Here is a 17,919-nt window from a genome sequence, read left to right as displayed (position 1 = left end):
ACATGGAAAGAGACTTGGCTCACACTTGTGCCCCAACGCACAAGTCTGCCTTTTCAGTCTTCTGAGGAGGCAACTGTGCTATTTGATAAGGTGATTTAGGTACTAAAGCCCTGTCTTTTTCATTCTTTAAAGGAGAGCGACTCTGTTGCCAGTATTAGCATATCACAACATTACTCGTTCAAAAAATATGCATCTTCTTGTTTGAGGTTCTGTGAGTTACGGTTACTGGGAGAAGCAGCAGAATAATGAACAGTGCTGGGATTGAGGCTTTGAAGCTGCAGCTGAAGACTGCTGGCAGTAATAGTATTTTTCATACAGCAGAAACCTCTTAGAAGCTTTACTTTAAACTTGATTGTAGAGTAAACTATACTTAGATAATAATCTCTGCATGATAGACATGCTGTTGGAAGGTTTCATCCTTTAAATTGGCCGAGGAGGGGTGTTAAGTATTCAGTTTTTAACATGCTGTAGAATTTTATGTTTGCATTTCTAAAGATCTGCAGAGTATTCGTGTAAAGTTGAAATGACAGAACTCAATTAACGAATTTTTACCCCTTGACAAACTTGTTTAATCATCTGTTTTTACTCTGCAGCTGAGATTGCATCTTCTGGCTGAATAAGATTTAGAATCTGGTGCAGGCATGCCAAAAATAGTTTTACTCTTGGTAATTTTAGCATGCAGAAGCAATGGAGTAAAGACCAGCAGAGGTTCAGGGTAGTTACTAAACATTGTTTAAGTTATGTAAATTGATCTTACACCTTTAATGATTCACTTTGTTTCTTGATTGTCTGTATCTCTGGGTAAGTTTTAAAGGATCTCTCATCTGTCATGGCAAAGAATGATCATGAATTCCTCACCTCCCAGTTTAATGCCGAATGCAATGAGTGAATGTGCTTGGGTTTATGCTTTTGTGTTTTCTTTTATTTTAAAATACAAAGTTGGTGTCTTAGTGAAGATCAAAACTACTCTGGCAATATAGGTAATACTTGAAACTGTTTCAAGAAACATGCTGCTATTGAAAATCAAAGCTGTTGGAGTTGTATTTTATACAAATGTTTGTATTTCCCTATTCTGAGCATGTTGATGTTTCATGTTTTTGTAGTGGTGGAAGAAGGACTGTGGGAGAATGGACTTTCCTATGAGTGTAGGACTCTGCTCTTCAAAGCAATTCATAATCTTCTGGAAAGGTAAGAAAAACTACATTGCAAATACTTCATTTCAATATTTAAATTACAGACTATATTTTTATTGATTTTTAAACCAAATTTTTTAAGAGGTAGAACTTTAGTGCAAGAGAGGCAGGATAGAGGTGGAACTCTTAAGTTGTTGACTTTGAGAATGTATCATAAAATGTGGTGCAGACCAATTAAATGCTCATACAGTGAATAATGACAATACATACTTCTTGTGCATTCTTGCTCAAGAGCTGTTTCAAAACCAAACAAACGTTTTCACCTTCTTGAGGTGCTTATAGAGAATATGCTTAGAGTAATTGTATCTGACTTCCAACCGTGTCTTAACAGATAACATTAAAAGATTTTAACTGTCTTCTTCCAGTCATCGTAGTTACATGGATGTTACAATTTAACTAAATTTGGGTACAATATTCAGGTGAAACTTAACAGTTCCTAATTCTGACAAGCCTTATGTATCCTGGAATAACTTTCCTTTGTGTTAATCATACATATACATGTATGTATATATGACTTGAATGCAGAGTTATTATGTGATCAGTTAATACACTTCCAACTTAATCCCGCTATCAAAGGTTAATCTTACTGAAGATTATATTGTTCTTAGGCCTTCAGTGTATAACACTGAATCCTCCACTATTACATTTTATTCCTTCTCTCTTACTTTAGGTCATCATCACCTGTGTGTATTATATTTCAGGCTTATTAGGCTATTCCCACTTTTTCTGAATTCATAACAACAATAATAACAGCAACAAAACACAGTGCACCTCACCTGTACCTCTGTGGTACGTTAATTTTACAGAATGTAGCATTGAATATTTTCTCTTTCAGAAAATAAGCTAATTGTAAGTAAGTTTATCTTGTTTCAGTATTGTGTTTGCTTTGCTGGAGATTTACTAGTAATCAGGTTTGCATTATGCTCCTGAGGTGGTGTTTCCGTGAGTGTTCCAACTGTCCCCTTGACTGTTAGTTACCTGTCTGTATCTGCTAGCAAGTGATGTGCACAGGTACAAGGACTAGTTATTTGCTATTTTCTCTCTCATCAGTCTTTTTAGGGGATTTTTATGTAAGTAATAGACTACTTAGAACAAAGAACAATATAAAAGTGAAATTCCAAGTCTAGAATGTACACTCGTTGTTTTGTAGCTTTGGGTATAAAAGGGGAAAATTATTTTATATGTGTTTGTTAATGTGTGGTACCCAGCCAGCTGACTTGAAGTATGACTCCTATAGTGGATATTTTTATTCCTTGGACCTCTTTAGGCTTGTGAAGTAAACTTTTAATTATTTTTTTATCTTAATAACTTAACTGAAAACAACTGCCAGAGTCAGCAGGATGCGTCTGTCCTGCTGTGAGTGACAAGACTTCAGAGCTCGCTCTTTCAGCAATAGTCTTTAATTGTCAAGGTGACAGGTCAAGATCAAGTTGACTCAGGATGGTGGTTTGTCAAGTATCTCCAATTAGCTACCTCATTTCTACATCGAATCACAGAATCATCCGGGTTAGAAAAGACCTTTAGGATCATCAGGTCCAACCTTTACCCCAGGACTGCCACGTCCACCACTAAACCAGAGTATTACAATATTTTAGCTGAGTTTATTTTAAGTTACTCGCTTATTTTTTTTTTTGTTTGGCATATCAAATCTTAAAAAGAGAAATACCACGTTTTTAAAAACCCATTTTATTCTCTGTTTAGGTAAAGCTTGGTCAGTAAAGAAGTCTTGAATTTCTTTTTGATCGTAGCGGAAAGTGACAGGGCTGTTGCCTGTGCTAGAAATTTGTGTGGGATTCTTTGGTTTTCATTATTTTCATTCTCTTGTAAAACTGTTACTTTTTATTATTACATTTTGGTCCACGTCGCTGTTAGCGAAGGGCATGTTTTGTTCTCCCGCACCCCGGCTGTCCCCCCGGCGCTCCTGTCGGGACGCTCTGGTCGCGGTGACTGGCCATGGCTCTGGGAGCTGGCTCACCGCGCCCATCGCCCTCTTGAGGTAAGGGCGGCAGGAGGCTGCCCGCTGGCGTGGGCCGGTCAGAACCGGTTCCAGCCGGCTCCACCACACAGCACCTCTCCCGCCAGGCAGTGAAGCCGTGTCTGAGGGGGAGCTGCTGGAAAAGGGGCACGAAGAAAGAGCTGCTGGGGCTGAAAGAAGATGGTGGTGGGAAGGGCTGTGGTGGAAGTGACCCCCACGCACCTTCCTCCTCCACATCACCTCACCCAGGAGGGAAAACAGGGGAGTTGTGACTAGGGGGAGGGCAGGAGAGGTGTTTGGTTTGAGTTGTCCCTGGGAAGGGTGAAAAAGGGTGTTTATGAGCTGTTTGTTGTTTCTTCTTTCCCCTCAGAACCCAAATTAGTGATCGGAAGTTTATGTTAATTTTCGATATAGAAAATGTTAGAAATTCTGAGGAAATCATACTCACAATATTATGGTATTATTTCATAACCGTTAGTGTGCCTAGAAAAATCCGAAGCGTGAGTCTGTGGCAGGGAAGTGCTTTAACAGCTTTCCTGTGCTGCTTGGGCAGAAGATGGCACTGGGCTTTAACTGGAGAACCCAGCCACGGAGCTCAGAGGATTTTATGTCCTTATTTCATATGACTAAATAGCTGCTTTTAAGTGTATGCTCATTTGGGCTTTTATGACCTTTTTTCAAGTTCATTGTCTAGCTTTCTCTTCAGGACAAGTTACCATTGAGTGCTTACAGAGCAAAAATAATGCCATACAGTCATGAATTGTTCACTCAGCCAAATCTCTGAGATCCATGCTTCTGCAGTCGTGTTTCCCACTTCATATGGGGTTATAGTTAAGTAACCTGTGATTTAGTTTAGCATGTGAGGGTTGGCTGATTTTTAAGGCCAAGTCTACCCATGAAGACTTTTTTTCCTAGGAAAGCAGCAGTAGCTTGAGGCAGTTAAACCTGCCGTAGTGAGACATAACGATGTGGCACAGAAAAGGGTCTCTGTGTGTAAGGAGGAGAGTTTATTGTATTCCTTACTAGTACAGATTATTTTCTTTAGGGATCTGATATAAACTTCACAGGCTTCCTTTTGTTTATATAAAGTGTGCTGACACTACATGCTTTCTCTGATAGCATGTATTTCCTAGGGAAACAGTTGCTGAAGCATACTTCTTCTTTTCCCACCAGCACAAGAGCAGCGTCTTTAGATCTCTGCTGGTTTAGCTTTCATGTTCAGTTTAAGATCCTGGTATATGCAACTGGGCTGGATGGGCTTTTTTTGCTTTAATTGAGAAAGTGCTGTTAGAATTTTCTTCAGCCTAGCTTTGACTTTGGAAAACCCTGCCAAGTTTATACGGAAGAATTAGGAGCATGAGAGTATCTACGTTGTCCATTTCCTATCTATCTTCTAGGTATGCTTTTGAAGTATAGATCAGACAGTTTTTCTAAACCTAGCAACTGCTATAGAAATAAACTACTGGAAAACTTTGAAGAATGGAGTAGTTCTTCAATCTAAATAAAGAAATACTGATTAGACCTCTATAGGGAAGGCTCATCTGTTGCTCATAATTGTAAACAAACCACTAGCAACAAAAGACCAGTTTTTCAGAATTTTGGAAACATAATATTTACCTTGCTGAAAAATACTCCTTGGTAACAAATCTCTGTGTGTGATCCCTTGGGCAGTATGTTCAACTGCATGTTTAATGTGTGAAGCATACTCAAATCGTGTTGGCATATGGCTAGTGTGATTCATGTCTACAGGTGGACTTAGAGAGGCATGCAGCACTCCTTAACTTGTCAGCCTGAATTGGTTATTGATTACTTTGTATCCTCACTGTTAGACTTTTTCTTTTAAAGCCACAGAATATACAGTTTCTATAAAGACATTGTGCACTTCTGAAGGGACCACAGAAAATGGATAAGTTACTGCTCTAAATTTAGTAGTGTGGGAGTATGTTTGTTGGAGTGAGGTTTTCCAAGAGAGGAAACAGTGATTATGGAAATTTCAACACCTGAGATCATGCTGTGGATCATGAGAAAGAAAAATGGTTCATTGTTGATATTTGCTTAATACAATTTCCTGTCATTCATACACTATGCTATTCCATGCCAAAAGTACAGGAATGCGTATTCTTTATCATGAATTCTGAGAAACACTGTATATAGAAAGAAATCCATTCTATGGATTTTCTTTGTTCAAGAAGAATAGGATGATGGATCATTCAGCAAAAAGAGTAACGTGGAGCAGAAAAAGGTTCAGTCAGAGACACAGGGAAAAATGCTTATGTGATGATCAGCATCAAGGACAGCATCACGAGATTAGGCAGTGATTCTCTATGACTAGTGTGGGAAAACAGAAAGTGGCAAAGTTACATGGAACGCAAAAGCCACAAAGCTGATTTCAATATGATGGAAATTCAGCTGCTTAATCCCTTCGATTTACTGTCTTCAAAGACTGCTTTTAATTACATCCAGAGATGTAACTAGTAACTATTGCTGTAAATATTTTCTAGGTGCTTGATGGATAAAAACTTCGTGAGAATTGGAAAATGGTTCATAAGACCCTATGACAAGGATGAGAAGCCTGTTAATAAAAGGTAAGGGGATCTCTGTATCAACTACTGTTCCTATCAGTGTCGTCAGTGTTACTACATGATGTTATTTGATGCTGTATTTTAGTGGTAGTTTTTTCACTTATTTTACCATGTAAAAAAATAAAATCACACACAATATTTTTTCACATCAGTAAAACAGAAAGCAATTTAGTGGGGTGTGTTTTTTTTTTTTCTGGTCTGATGATAATTTAAGATAAGAAAGTGAGGTTGGTATTTATCCCTTAACTCCACAGGAACACCACTTTTTTTTTTTTTTTAATGTCTATTGAATACTATCAACCTGTTTCTGTCATTATACAACAGAATTCCAGATAGTTATAGCAAATTATTTGAATTTCTGGACACTTAACCTCAACCTGACATTTTAAGCAGTAAAATAAGTAGTGTATAGATTTACTTATTTATCTTCTTTAAAGATGCCAGCCTTGGTACACAGCTTGTACTCATTAGGCAGGCTGTCAAATCAGACCTTTGTGTCTGATTAATGTGCTTCTGTTGCAGCAGGATGACTGTGGAAAAGGGCTAGCTAGTCTCCACGTGCTCACTGCTATTTCCTCTCCTAGCTCTAAAGGTTACAATGTTCTCACATCTTCTGGTACTTGCATTTATAGTCATCCGCTAAACAAGTTCTGTCAAAAATAATCTGAGTTAAGCTGAAACACAGATTTTCTAACGGGAATCATTTTGACAGAACTGGGTTAGGAAGTGACTAAACATGCAGTTATGCTGGAAGATTTGAAGGTAATGAGCAAGTGGAGATGAAGTGGGGTGGCAACTTCTTCATCCAGCGTAGCTGCAGTCACAGTGGCATGTCTGATGGCAGCGTTAGGTGCTGGTGGGAATCATTCTGTAGATCATACATACCTTCTCCCTTTAATCTCTTTATCTCACTTAGAGCAGAGATGTCTTGCCTCTGTTACAGGGTAATGCTATGAACAGTTGGCTTCATTCTGTACCAGACTTTATGTTAAGCAGGTACTTCTAAACAGCAGTTATTTTTAAGATAGAATGTAGTAATTAAACACAGATTTGTCTGCTTTCTAAAAACAGAAAACATGAACTTAGCATGGGGACATCTCTTTTTTTCACAACTTACTCTTTGTGGCCAAGTAGACTTACACTATGTATGTGTAACCTTTGATTTCACATCGATGTAATGGCGAGAAGCCGATGAAGGATCCAGGTTATTCCAGACATTTCTCTATCCTAGCTATATGTAACCCCCTTCCTCCTGTGTGCTTTCTCTGCTGCGTGGTCTTCTGATCATGCCAAGGTCTAGTTTAATATTCTAGAAGATGAATTCCTTGAACTGACAATAAGAAGTGGAGCCTTTTCCAGCTTCTGGAAAAGGGAGACAGCTCCTTTCAGCAAATGCTATTTGTTTGATCAATTTTACTGCAGCCTTAGTGTTCATATTAAATGTGTTTGTGAATCTCATGTGTGTTCCTGGTGGGTATCAATTTAAGAAGTAAAGTATCTGATACAGTAGATGGTGTCTGTCAAAAACAGCAGCAGCACTGACATGGAAGGTGGCATTACTGTAGAATTCTGGCAGATTAGTAGGTCCTGTTCTTAGTTCTCGATGTGTGTAACATCGAGTCAGTTGTACGGTCTCTGGGGGATAATTACAATTGTAAATATTACACATACAATATGCACAAATTTATCTGGTCTGGAAGATATTGCAATAAATGAATTTGTATTGAACTGAAATTGTATTTGAAGTATTCCTGTGTATAAAACTGAGGTTTTTATTGAGAATTTGAGGGTTGAAGGGTAGACTCCTGATTTAAAGAAGATAATGTTTGTTGTTGGTTTGTGGGGATTGTTGGCTTGTATTTGGGGTTTTGGTGGGTTTTTTTTAGGTTTTTTGGTTTATTTCTTTAAATAAAGTAATTGTCACTATAAATCCTGTGAATATACACTAATTTAAAAGCATTTATTTAGCAATAACAACTATGACATAATTTGAAATAGGTTTTGTGGGTTTTATCAGGATGCTGTAAATATATCATGGGATTTAACTAATCTTACTGAAAGCTGGTGGTAGGGACTGCAGGAGTTGACAGTAGAGTCAACTGCAGCAAATAGTAGGAGGCTTTGTGGACTAATTTCTCCAGACATTTTTTATATAATCTTTTAAGCTTGCTTTCTCAATATAGCACAAAAAGGTATCTTTACATAAATGAAATGATTAACATTAATGCCATATAAATTCTTTGTGAAACACTTGCTCCAAGCTGTGGATAAAGCAATAAGGAGTGGTTGCAGGAGGAATAGGCCAGTTTGGGAGTGTTTAGGTACTTCAGCATTATGAGTAATGCCTTCATAAACAAAACCAGTGGTATTTTTAAAAATAGTAGCTAAACCCGTGTTAATATATAAAATTCTACAAATAAGTTGCATGTATGTACGGTGGTTAAAGTCTGGGAAAAGGTAAATCCTGTTGAAAATGCGTGCACTGTTTTCCTTGAGTGGGGAAAGGTTTGGATTGATCGATCAATAATAGATCTATGTAGATATATATCCCCCTTGGATGGAGGAAAAACTGAGCAGGTGGCATTGTGGCAAGGAAATACAAATAGTTGTAAATCCTACTTTGATACTTGTGGCAAAGTTAAGTCACCTCAAACTTCCAGTGTCTTGAGTTACTAACTTCATTTCAGGAATATACTGAAAAGTCTTGGACTGGGCATAAATAAACAGGAAGAGAGCTAAAACTCACGTGGCTGGCTTTCGAGGTGTAAGTTCGTTCATGGCCTGTGAGTTTTGTGAATGGCATTAAAGGAGAAGGGTGGGGAGGTCTGTGATTTTTAGAATGAAGTCAAAGATGAAGTGGAGCATGGCAGCGGCCGTGACCTAGTTACTGCTGAGGTGTGAAAAGGAGGCCTGAAAACACTGGATGACCTTCCAAGGCAGTATTAGAAACAATATACAAGAAGAGCTTCCCAGGTCTCTTAGGAAGGAGTCAGGGATCAGCAGAGGGAGTTAGATCCGTGTGCTCTTTTGTTTTGCTTATAGTGTGAACCAGATGCTTTTGACAGGAAATCTCGCACAGAAATTGTGGGTTTTCTTTCCTCAGTGTCTTTAATACTATGGGTCACTTAGTAAATAATTCTTCATGGTTTATTGTCTGTTGTACAGCATTGCATGTCTAAAATAGGTTTCACCACTGCTGCTGGAAAATGGCAAACTTGCTTTTTTATCTACGTAACTTCCTAAAGGAGATTTGTGTGTTTGCAGTGTACAGAATTTGATAAAGGGCATCGATAGTACCTTCCACTATGTGGTGAAAATTCATCTTCACAGTCTGTTCAGAATCACTTTCCAAGTTTTATACGTGGATTTTTTGTTTCAGAAAGCGCCACCCTAAAACGCTAAACATCTTGCTGGCAAAAAAAAGTATGACCATCTTATGCAGGAAACTTTGCTAATTATTTTAGTGATTGTTTTTTTGGTGTGTAGGAGGAAACTGGGGGGAGAAAATTAGTTTGTTCGAATGTGTATGACCAACTGAACAAAAGTTAAGTTGTCTTTAATTTGCTTAAATGTAAAGAACATGTGATAAAAATGGTCTGTAGATTAAATAACTGATGGGTCATCTCTGCTTCTAGAAGTCTGCTGGAGTTTTTTTATTCTGAAGAAGAAAAAATGTTCCAGTAGTGAAACATTTTGCAGTAGATACATTTTTGTTACTAGCTGAGAAGTCAGATTGCCAGGATTGATGTCTAGATAGCCATGTTACCCTTTGTGCGCTTGAAACCGTGCAGATGGAAGAGTGGAATTACAGTTAGGCTGCAATGAAATAAGAGCTCTTTAATTGCAGTTTCTAAACAGATTTCTGTTTACTACTGTCCCATAAGACAGTTGATGATAACCTCATATGATGCAGATAAGGATATAGAAATTTCTGAGTTATGAGTGCATGGGCTGTATGTATTTTGGTAAGTAAAATGTTGTAAGGATTTGCATGTCAACTCTTCTTCCCCCGCCCCAATCTCATCCCTTTTGCTACTGTTAAAAAGAGTTCAGTCAGTACCTCCGTACCCAGGTTTGCTCAATAGCTGTGTTCCTTTCTTTGCGAGCATCAAAGTCAGGCATTAATCAGAGCCATCAAAACCTGAAGAAGCAGACATTTTAAGCACTGCTTCCTCTTTAAGATCCTGGAAATTATAATTTCCTTCAGTTCCCTGGGAGTAATCATAGGACTTATTCAAGGAATATCTAGATTAGTGATACCGAAATTGACATTCAGCATTGTTGCAAGCAGTGTTGCAAGCTGCATTCCTTTTCTGCATGTTAGGAACTCTGGTCAGTCAGTATCTTCATAGGAAAAGATGGAATTGGGTGAGCCCTGGAGAAGAACTGCAGTGCTGCACAAGGAGGAATTGGGAACTCATGGAACTAGTGCCTGTCTGAGGCTGGAGCACCTTGTCTGAATGTGATGGGGAGGCTTGGTCCTGGAATACACCATTGCACAGATAATGTCTTTTAGCAAATGGTAGTGGGGTGTTTTGTCAGATGATGACATAATTCAGTGAAAGCATGTTGGTAAAACAAGTTTAAGTGATAAGATTTGGGTTCCTCAGCTGAGAAATGGTAACTGCTTGATGGTGCAATGTGTTAGTTTAAAACTGGAGGGTTTTATTTTCTGGAATTTGAGAAAAATAAAGCCCTATAATTTTTTTTAATTCTGCAAGTATATGTACTTACATTTTAACGATGTTTTAAAAAATTCAATAACATGATTGTATGAGTTTGAAAATGGTATATTGGTACTATAGTATTACATATGTGCAGTGTTGCCAACTAACCATCATAAATGAGGAAAGACTAAGAAGGAAAATAATGAAAATCAATCTGATTTAATTTTCAATAATGTGTGCTTATTCCTGACTTGTCAAAATAAATGTGACAGAAATACTGAGTAATAAGAAATACACAGTGTAGTTTTTCAATAATTCTTCCTACCCCTGTAAAAATAAGCTTTTCTACTTCAGTTTAAGAGGCTTAATTCCCAGACAAATATTGCCCTATTTTTGTGGTCTAAATTCTGTAGTGACATGTTCATCTCTGCTGAGTTTCTTCTCAGTCTTAATGATTTCAGTAAAATCATACACTGATCTAGTGTTTTATAGCTGTGGTTGGTTGGGCTTTTGGTGTTTGCTTTTTGGGGGGTAATTTTTGTGTTGTTGGGGTTGTTTTTTATTTGGTAATCTAGTGTGTTCTAAAGCTGACTTAATTCTTTCCTATTCTGACATATTGGGTGCAGTACCCAGTAGATAGAGCTTGCATTCATGTTTTAGCAGAACGAATAGATATAGAGCAGAGATTATAAAATAAGTGTTTTCACATGCATGTTTCAGCAAAAGCTGGCATCATTGTATCAGGATGCTTATATTCATAAATATTCAAAGTAATCTAATTATATTCAAGTGTATTAATATGGTGAATAAATATAATGTATTTTTACATTTTATAGACAGAAGACATTATTAACAACTTAGAGTTTACTTAAGGATACAGTTAAGATGGTTTAGGAAAATGCTATTCAAGCATTACCATTTTAATTATATACGGTGGATATATGCTGCTGGTGGTCTTGTGTCACTTTGTTTCTGTCATATTCCAAAAATCTTGTATGTAAAATTCTTGATTGAAGATGTTAGCACACTGTGCAGGAAAACAGCATTTTGGATTGAAGGTCTTAATGTTCATGTGCTTCATTACCAAAGTAACTTTCTAGATAAGCTGTGAATTAAGGGGTCTTCTGTATTCAATTGTCTGATGTCAGTATTTTCTAAAAGATGATAAGAACTCTTACAGAGCTGTAAAAGTTTCACTGACTATATTAAATATATGACCCAGTTTGCATTACCTCTGCACAGCTCTACATTATGATATCTAGCTACAGCTGTTAATTTTTTTGGCTGTCCTTCAGTAAGTGAAGCAGGAAGCAGCTACCACTGAGGATTACTTTTTTAATGATAATGACCCAACCTTTTTATCTTCCTTTTGTGGGGCAAGAGTGTTAAAAAGACAGTGGCAAACCAACCCCAGGCACTGATTATTCAGATTCTTTGACCCTTGCCAATCAAGCTAGAGTCCTGTGCACAGTAGAAGGACTCCCTGTGTGGGGTCATTGCTAAGATGTCACTGGAGCAGTGCTTCTGGTGTGCTGCATATACCCACTTGGGCTTGATTCAGTGATGTTGTGGAGTATCTTACACAGCTGTTTGCTGAGTGCATGGAACTGAGCCAGACAGCTAAGATAAACCATAATGGATGTTGGTAGATGTCCTGTTAGTTGTTCTGTCCTCTGATACTTTTGTTGGTAGGCATGAGTTTGAAATTCCTTCCTTGAATGTATACCCTTGTTTTGGTACCAGGAGTTCTATTATTGCAGTGACCTCTCTCTATGGATGCAACATTATCTCAAAATGGGGTTCCTGCTGGTGCAGTGTATTGTGGTGTTTGCACTGTGTTTTGGAATGCCTGTGTGTCTCTGGCAGCCACAGTGTAGATGGTGGGTCCCTCATTTCATACTGAAATTCCAAAAGGTGAGCAGGAGGGTGTGCAGCAGAATTGGTATGGCAGAATCTTGGGAAAGGATGTTTGTAAGCTCCAGTTGTTTGGCTTCCAGCAAGCTTCCAGACGGAAATAAGAAACTACTGGCCAACATCTACCAGTTTGAAATGAATTGTTAGCAGAATTCTTGTCCCTTTCTGTCATGAGTTAAAAAAAAAGACCATCTGCCCACTGCCTTTAAAGGCCCTTTTCCTGTGCTGTACTTGAGCCAGTAGAAATATTGAAGGTGCTGTCACAGAGCTTCACAAAGCTTTCATGAGTTTGTTCTTTTTCTGCAGGGCCTGAGAGTTTGCATTGCTTTTTTACTTCTGAAATACTCTGAAGCCATCTATTTTCAGTGTATGTGTATAACTGCCATTTCCTTGTAGGATTTTGAGGAAGGCAGGATATAGGGGATATGTGTGTTAGGATATGTGTATTTCCATGTGCAACCAGTCACACATTCAGGTCACCTCCTTCCCCATTTTGGGAGATATAAGGGCATATACTGTTGTGGATTCCAGTTTATAATGCAAACTAGTTACCTCCGTAATTTTGAAGTTATGGATCTTTTTACTGATCTGATGAATGTAAATGAACAAATACATAAAGCTGCCTTTGTCATCTTTAACTTCTGGACTTTGTAACACCTTCTCTTGCAGGCATTATTTGCTGACAACATTTATTCTATATACAAGTATTTATATGCATAAGGTTACTGGAATGCCTACGTATATTCAAAACATTTGCATTATTTAATGTCATTTCAGACATGACATTTTTTCAGACTTCTGTAACTTTTTTATAAATACAATTATTTAAACAGTTGAAATATTTTGGACTGAGGGTATGCAGATGGCAAATAGCTCAAGAGCATCAGAGTTGTGTGTTTCTGTTGTCTATTTTCTTTGTACCTTATTTTTATTTCTCTAGTTTAGAAGTGAGTTAGTATCTTCATTAAGTGGTTTTGGATATACTTGTGTCAGGCACTTGAACTCCAATAATTACATAGGAAGCCTGGTTTAATCAGGACTTGGTGACCAATTAGTGAAGTCCTGCTAATGTTTAAGCTCCTTTTCTCATTATACACTCACTATTGGCACTGTATGTAAAGGATAAACTAAGTGCCCTGATGTGCTGTTAATTAGATTTGTCAGGACTCCCAGTTGCACTGTCTGCCAAACACAAGTGTTGTCACTTACTGTATCAGGAATGAATTGACTTAAGGGCTTTTGTAGATATTTAGAGGGCCTTAGATTTGAATACTTAAATCTGTTGCAACTGTAATTGTAGTTGCAGCTATAGCTCTGCTTATTGAACTGCAAGAGCCACAAATGAGATAGCAGCTTTCTTGAATTTCTGAAAATCAGCTTGGATTTTGTACTTAAACAGATGTAAAATCCTTGTAGGCAGTGTGTAGCCTTCTGAGTTCTGCAAAAACAGTGGCACCATAGGATTTGTTTTCAGTCCTGCTCAGAAGTAAATGCATTTCCTCATATTCCCGAATAAAATTGGTGCCTAAAGCCAAAAATTTCTTCAGTCTCCAAAACTAGAAAACTTCAGTTAAAAGCAGTCCCAATGAATTCCAGTCAACAGTAATACCTTTTTCATTTATTTTCCTGACACTTTTATACTTTTTAAAAAAAACTTCATCTTGAAATGCAACTCTCAGAGCAGAGTTATCTGGGTTATCACTTCTGTGAAAGTCTGTTTTCCAAGACTTATGTTCACTTAAAAAAATTTTGCTAACCCTTATTACATGAAGGCTCGGACTAAAATGGAATAGTGCTGCAGTGTTTGGTTGTTGAGGGGTTTTTTTCCCTTTTAGCCAATATGGAACCATTTCATTCTGGTTTATCTGTCTGCTAGCAGAACTTCAAGCGTTCATGTTAATTTTAGCTGTCACAATTCAGACTCTTTCCTTTCTGTCCCTCAATACTTTCTTTCCCCATCTTTCCTTCTTTGTCAGATTAGGTTGCACATACTGTAGTGAGTTCTCTGGAATCTGAGCCGCAGCAGTGTGCCAGGACAGTTCTGTGCAACTCGGCAGCCTGTAGAACAAGGATTTTAAACCATTGCAAAATACTGTCATCTTTGGGCAATCCCACGCTATCCGTTAGGCATTGTGCAATCAGGTGCTTGTTTAAGATGATGTGATGTTATAAATGGACTGTTCTGTGAATGATATATCAAACAAGTTATGGAAATGCTTATTATTAAAATATAATTTGCTGGAGCCATGTATAAAGTTGAAGAGAAAGCTGAATTAGTCTTGTGAATGCTTTTAGTGTGTTGGCTTATTAAATTTTCAGATTCAGTATAATAACAGTTTTAAAGAAGCTTGTCTTCAGTATTAATTTAGTGCTAGCTTAGAAGATAGCAAACTTGAACACTTGGTATATCCTATATGATGCAAATAATGCTATATCACCTATTTCTTCTGTGTAGGACTAGTAAGAGAAACAAACCTATGTTCTTGCTTTTAATAATGAACTAGTGAGCTGTAGGCCATCCTTTTTATGAACATTGTAGAGGACCAATCTGGTGATGTACAGTAATTACAGAGTGGATCTCTGAGCTTTGATTTACTTGGCAACTGAGTAAAGCAAAGCAAGTTCTAAAGTATGGCTCCAGTCCATTGATGAAAGTACAGAAGTGTAATGTGCACTGAGGTTTTCGAGGTACCTCTCTTCCCCATAATCCCTTCTGTTTGGTTCTGAGAGTTTTTTCTTTTCTCCTGCATAATCATTGTAACTGAACTCTGTTCTGAGCTCAGTAGTATTTCTTTTCAAACCTGCTTAGAATGGGAGGAGCTGCAGTTAGAACAGTTATACTTGGTGGTACAAACTGTGTAATTTGATTAGTAAAGTGTATTAAGAAACCACTGTTTTTTATTCTTGGGTGTTTTCTCTGTATTGTAGCAAGAAGTATTGACTGGTTGCCCGGAGAAGCTGTGGTTACCCCATCCCTGGCAGTGTTCAAGGCCAGGTCTTGGAGCAACCTGCTGTAGTGGAAGGTGTCCCTGCCAGTGGCAGGGGGTTGGCACTGGATGAGCTTTAAGGTCCCTTCAACACAGGCTGTCATTCTATGACTTAATTTTCATCTTTGAAAAACCTTGTGTTCGAAAAGGTCTAGCTTTTTCACTGAGTGAGCAGGATGTGGTCTAAGCTGGAGGCAGGGTGAAGAGCATGTGTGGAGCAGGTAATTTCTCAATCACAAATGCTGGGCAACTTTCAAGTGCTCCTGGTTTGACGGAGAAGTGACTTTATGCGTTCTGGGTCTATGCACTTGAGAAGTTGAGAAATCCTCGACAAGTGAGCAAACACTGGGTCAAATTTTGAAAAAGAAAACTGGAGCCACTTGCTCTGTTCGGGTCTGAGCTGAGTAGATTACCTCCAGGTTGGATATATACACTTGTATAGCACGCCTGCTTCTGGCAGTCCTCTCTTTCACACTGATCATAGCAGATATTCTATTATGTTAAGTTTTCTTTCTGAAAAATCAGTAAATAGAAAAACTGCCTGTGATAAATGAGACTGAATTTAGTCTCTCTAGATTTTACCCTGACAATAAAACTGAGTAATTACTAAGGAGTAAAACTGTTTTCCAGGTGCCCAGCAGAGAGCTCATCTCCAAGTATTGACAAACTCATCTTCTTTCCCAATAATACACTACATACTGCCATCTACTGACATGACGTTTTGTCGTTGCAGCTGGGGATGGATCAGAGCTTGCCTCTGTGGTAAAACGTGTGGTCCACGCTGCTGTGCTGTAATTACACCTCTGCAGATTTGTCATTACAATACTTGGATGTAGATACTGTCCTTCAGGATTTATAGTGCTACTTTTGGGTTGGCTTATGGCCATTACAAAGAGTTCGTGTAGAATTGCTTCTAGTCAGTTTTTTGGTCAGGGTTCATCTCCCCAGGGAGTTGCAGATGAAGTGTGCTCTGATCTCACATCACTCCTCTGGCCATGCCTTTGATCCTTGGTGATCTGTAAGAAAAAATCCCAATCGTTTCTCATGCATCACTGGGTTTAATGGTATCTGTGTGAACCTCTTCTGTCTGTGACTTTCAAGATATTTTCTTCCTACATGAGTAGACTTCTCCCTTTTCTCTCCACCCTTTCTTCTGGCTGCTTGTTCAAGTTTTCTGTGGATTTCTGGGAACCAGTCCAGATTTGAACTGAAAAGCAGTTTCCTTCGGGTATCTTGTGTCATGATTGCCATCTAAGTCAGCAATGCATTACTAGATGCTAGAATATTTGGGAAAATTGAAATTTGCATGAACAGCAATTGCCCTCCCCTGATTTTCTATCAGTCTCTCATAGTGACAATTCTTTTGAAATTTTCTTCCTGGAGAGGGGATGCAGGGGACAGGGAGACATTCCATGAGAAATGGAAGCTACTACCTTGTAAATAGCCATGTGAATCATTCACTTCCAAAATATGGTCTCATGATTTATGATAAAAGATTAGTGTCTCAGTTTCCTAATGGCCACTCTGGCTGCTGACTGTAGGGAGAAGAATCTTAGAAGGGCAAGATGATAATTCAGAGGTAGACTGAATTTCCCACCAGAGAAGGGAATTTTCTGTCATCTTTGAGGAAAGCAAGCTGCAAAAAAACTACTTTGGGGACTCTCCTCTCTCTTTAATCTTGCCATATTACCAGTTGTCAACAACATGGGGGCCGCAAGTGTGTTTTGGAGGATGATGTCAGTACATTTAATTATATAATTTCCATCTGTTGGCTGCAAAGCTGTTGGAGAAGATCCGAAGGAAGAACATTAAATAGCTTTTCTTCTTTTTGAAGGATCCAACAGCCTAATGTATGGAATTGGATGTCTAATGTATGGAATTGTCTTTTTACTAGTCTTCAGATTACATAGAAACATGTCAGCGTGCATGCACAGTGTTGTTTAAACCGCCTGATTAACTTATGTTTTGGAGAACAGTTCCTTAGCACAGAGATATATAGTGGAATTATTTATTGTACCACCCAGTTCCTAGAAAAAAACCCTTAATTTAGGAAGGAGGGGAAATGTTGGCTGAAGAGATTCAGATCCTGTCTGCTCTGGACACAGCCATGAGACACACGTGGCATTTAACCAAGTAAGATAAAAAGCAGTGTAGCATAGTCACTGTGGATGTTGCAGGAAGCTCTCTGCTATTATGTGCTTCTAGTTTTTAAAAAGAAATATCCAGATACTCCTCTTAAATAATCCCTTAAAAACTGTCTCCAGCAGTGGTCGAAAGTGGATCAGCTTTGGGAAGACTCTAAGGTCATGCCAAGAACACAGTTATTTTTCTGTACACTCGGTCAGCTTCCTGCTGGGTTTGACAATACAACTGGACATATTTTCGTGTTTAACAACTGTTGATGAATTTTTCTTTTGTGAGTTTAATTGAGTCTGAACCCACACTGAATTTCAGCATGCACAAATGCTTGTTGGTAATTAATACCATAGCTCATCTATGCAGTGGGTGGAAAAAAGTCTGGGGCTTTTAATTTTTCATTCATTAGTGTACTGGTCTCCTTTTACTTCCTGTATGAAGGAGAGAATGTCTATGCTTTTTTGC

At 38.2% G+C, this 17,919-nt stretch overlaps 1 protein-coding gene across 1 annotated transcript in view; it reads left to right on the top strand.

Annotated features, from left to right (window-relative positions):
* Nucleotides 1–17,919, top strand: part of MED13L (mediator complex subunit 13-like) — a 170,867-nt gene that overhangs the window by 74,221 nt on the left and 78,727 nt on the right. Inside the window, exons 3-4 of the mRNA XM_010018969.1 lie at nucleotides 1,104–1,188; nucleotides 5,670–5,753. Coding sequence (XP_010017271.1) covers nucleotides 1,104–1,188; nucleotides 5,670–5,753 — 169 coding nt within the window. The remainder of the gene's footprint in view (nucleotides 1–1,103; nucleotides 1,189–5,669; nucleotides 5,754–17,919) is intronic.

This window comes from Nestor notabilis, unplaced genomic scaffold (genome assembly GCF_000696875.1).
Source record: "Nestor notabilis isolate BGI_N333 unplaced genomic scaffold, ASM69687v1 scaffold2387, whole genome shotgun sequence".
Taxonomy (NCBI): domain Eukaryota; kingdom Metazoa; phylum Chordata; class Aves; order Psittaciformes; family Psittacidae; genus Nestor; species Nestor notabilis.
The sequence above is the reverse complement of the archived record's forward strand: the minus strand, read 5'-3'. Positions and strand labels throughout refer to the sequence as shown.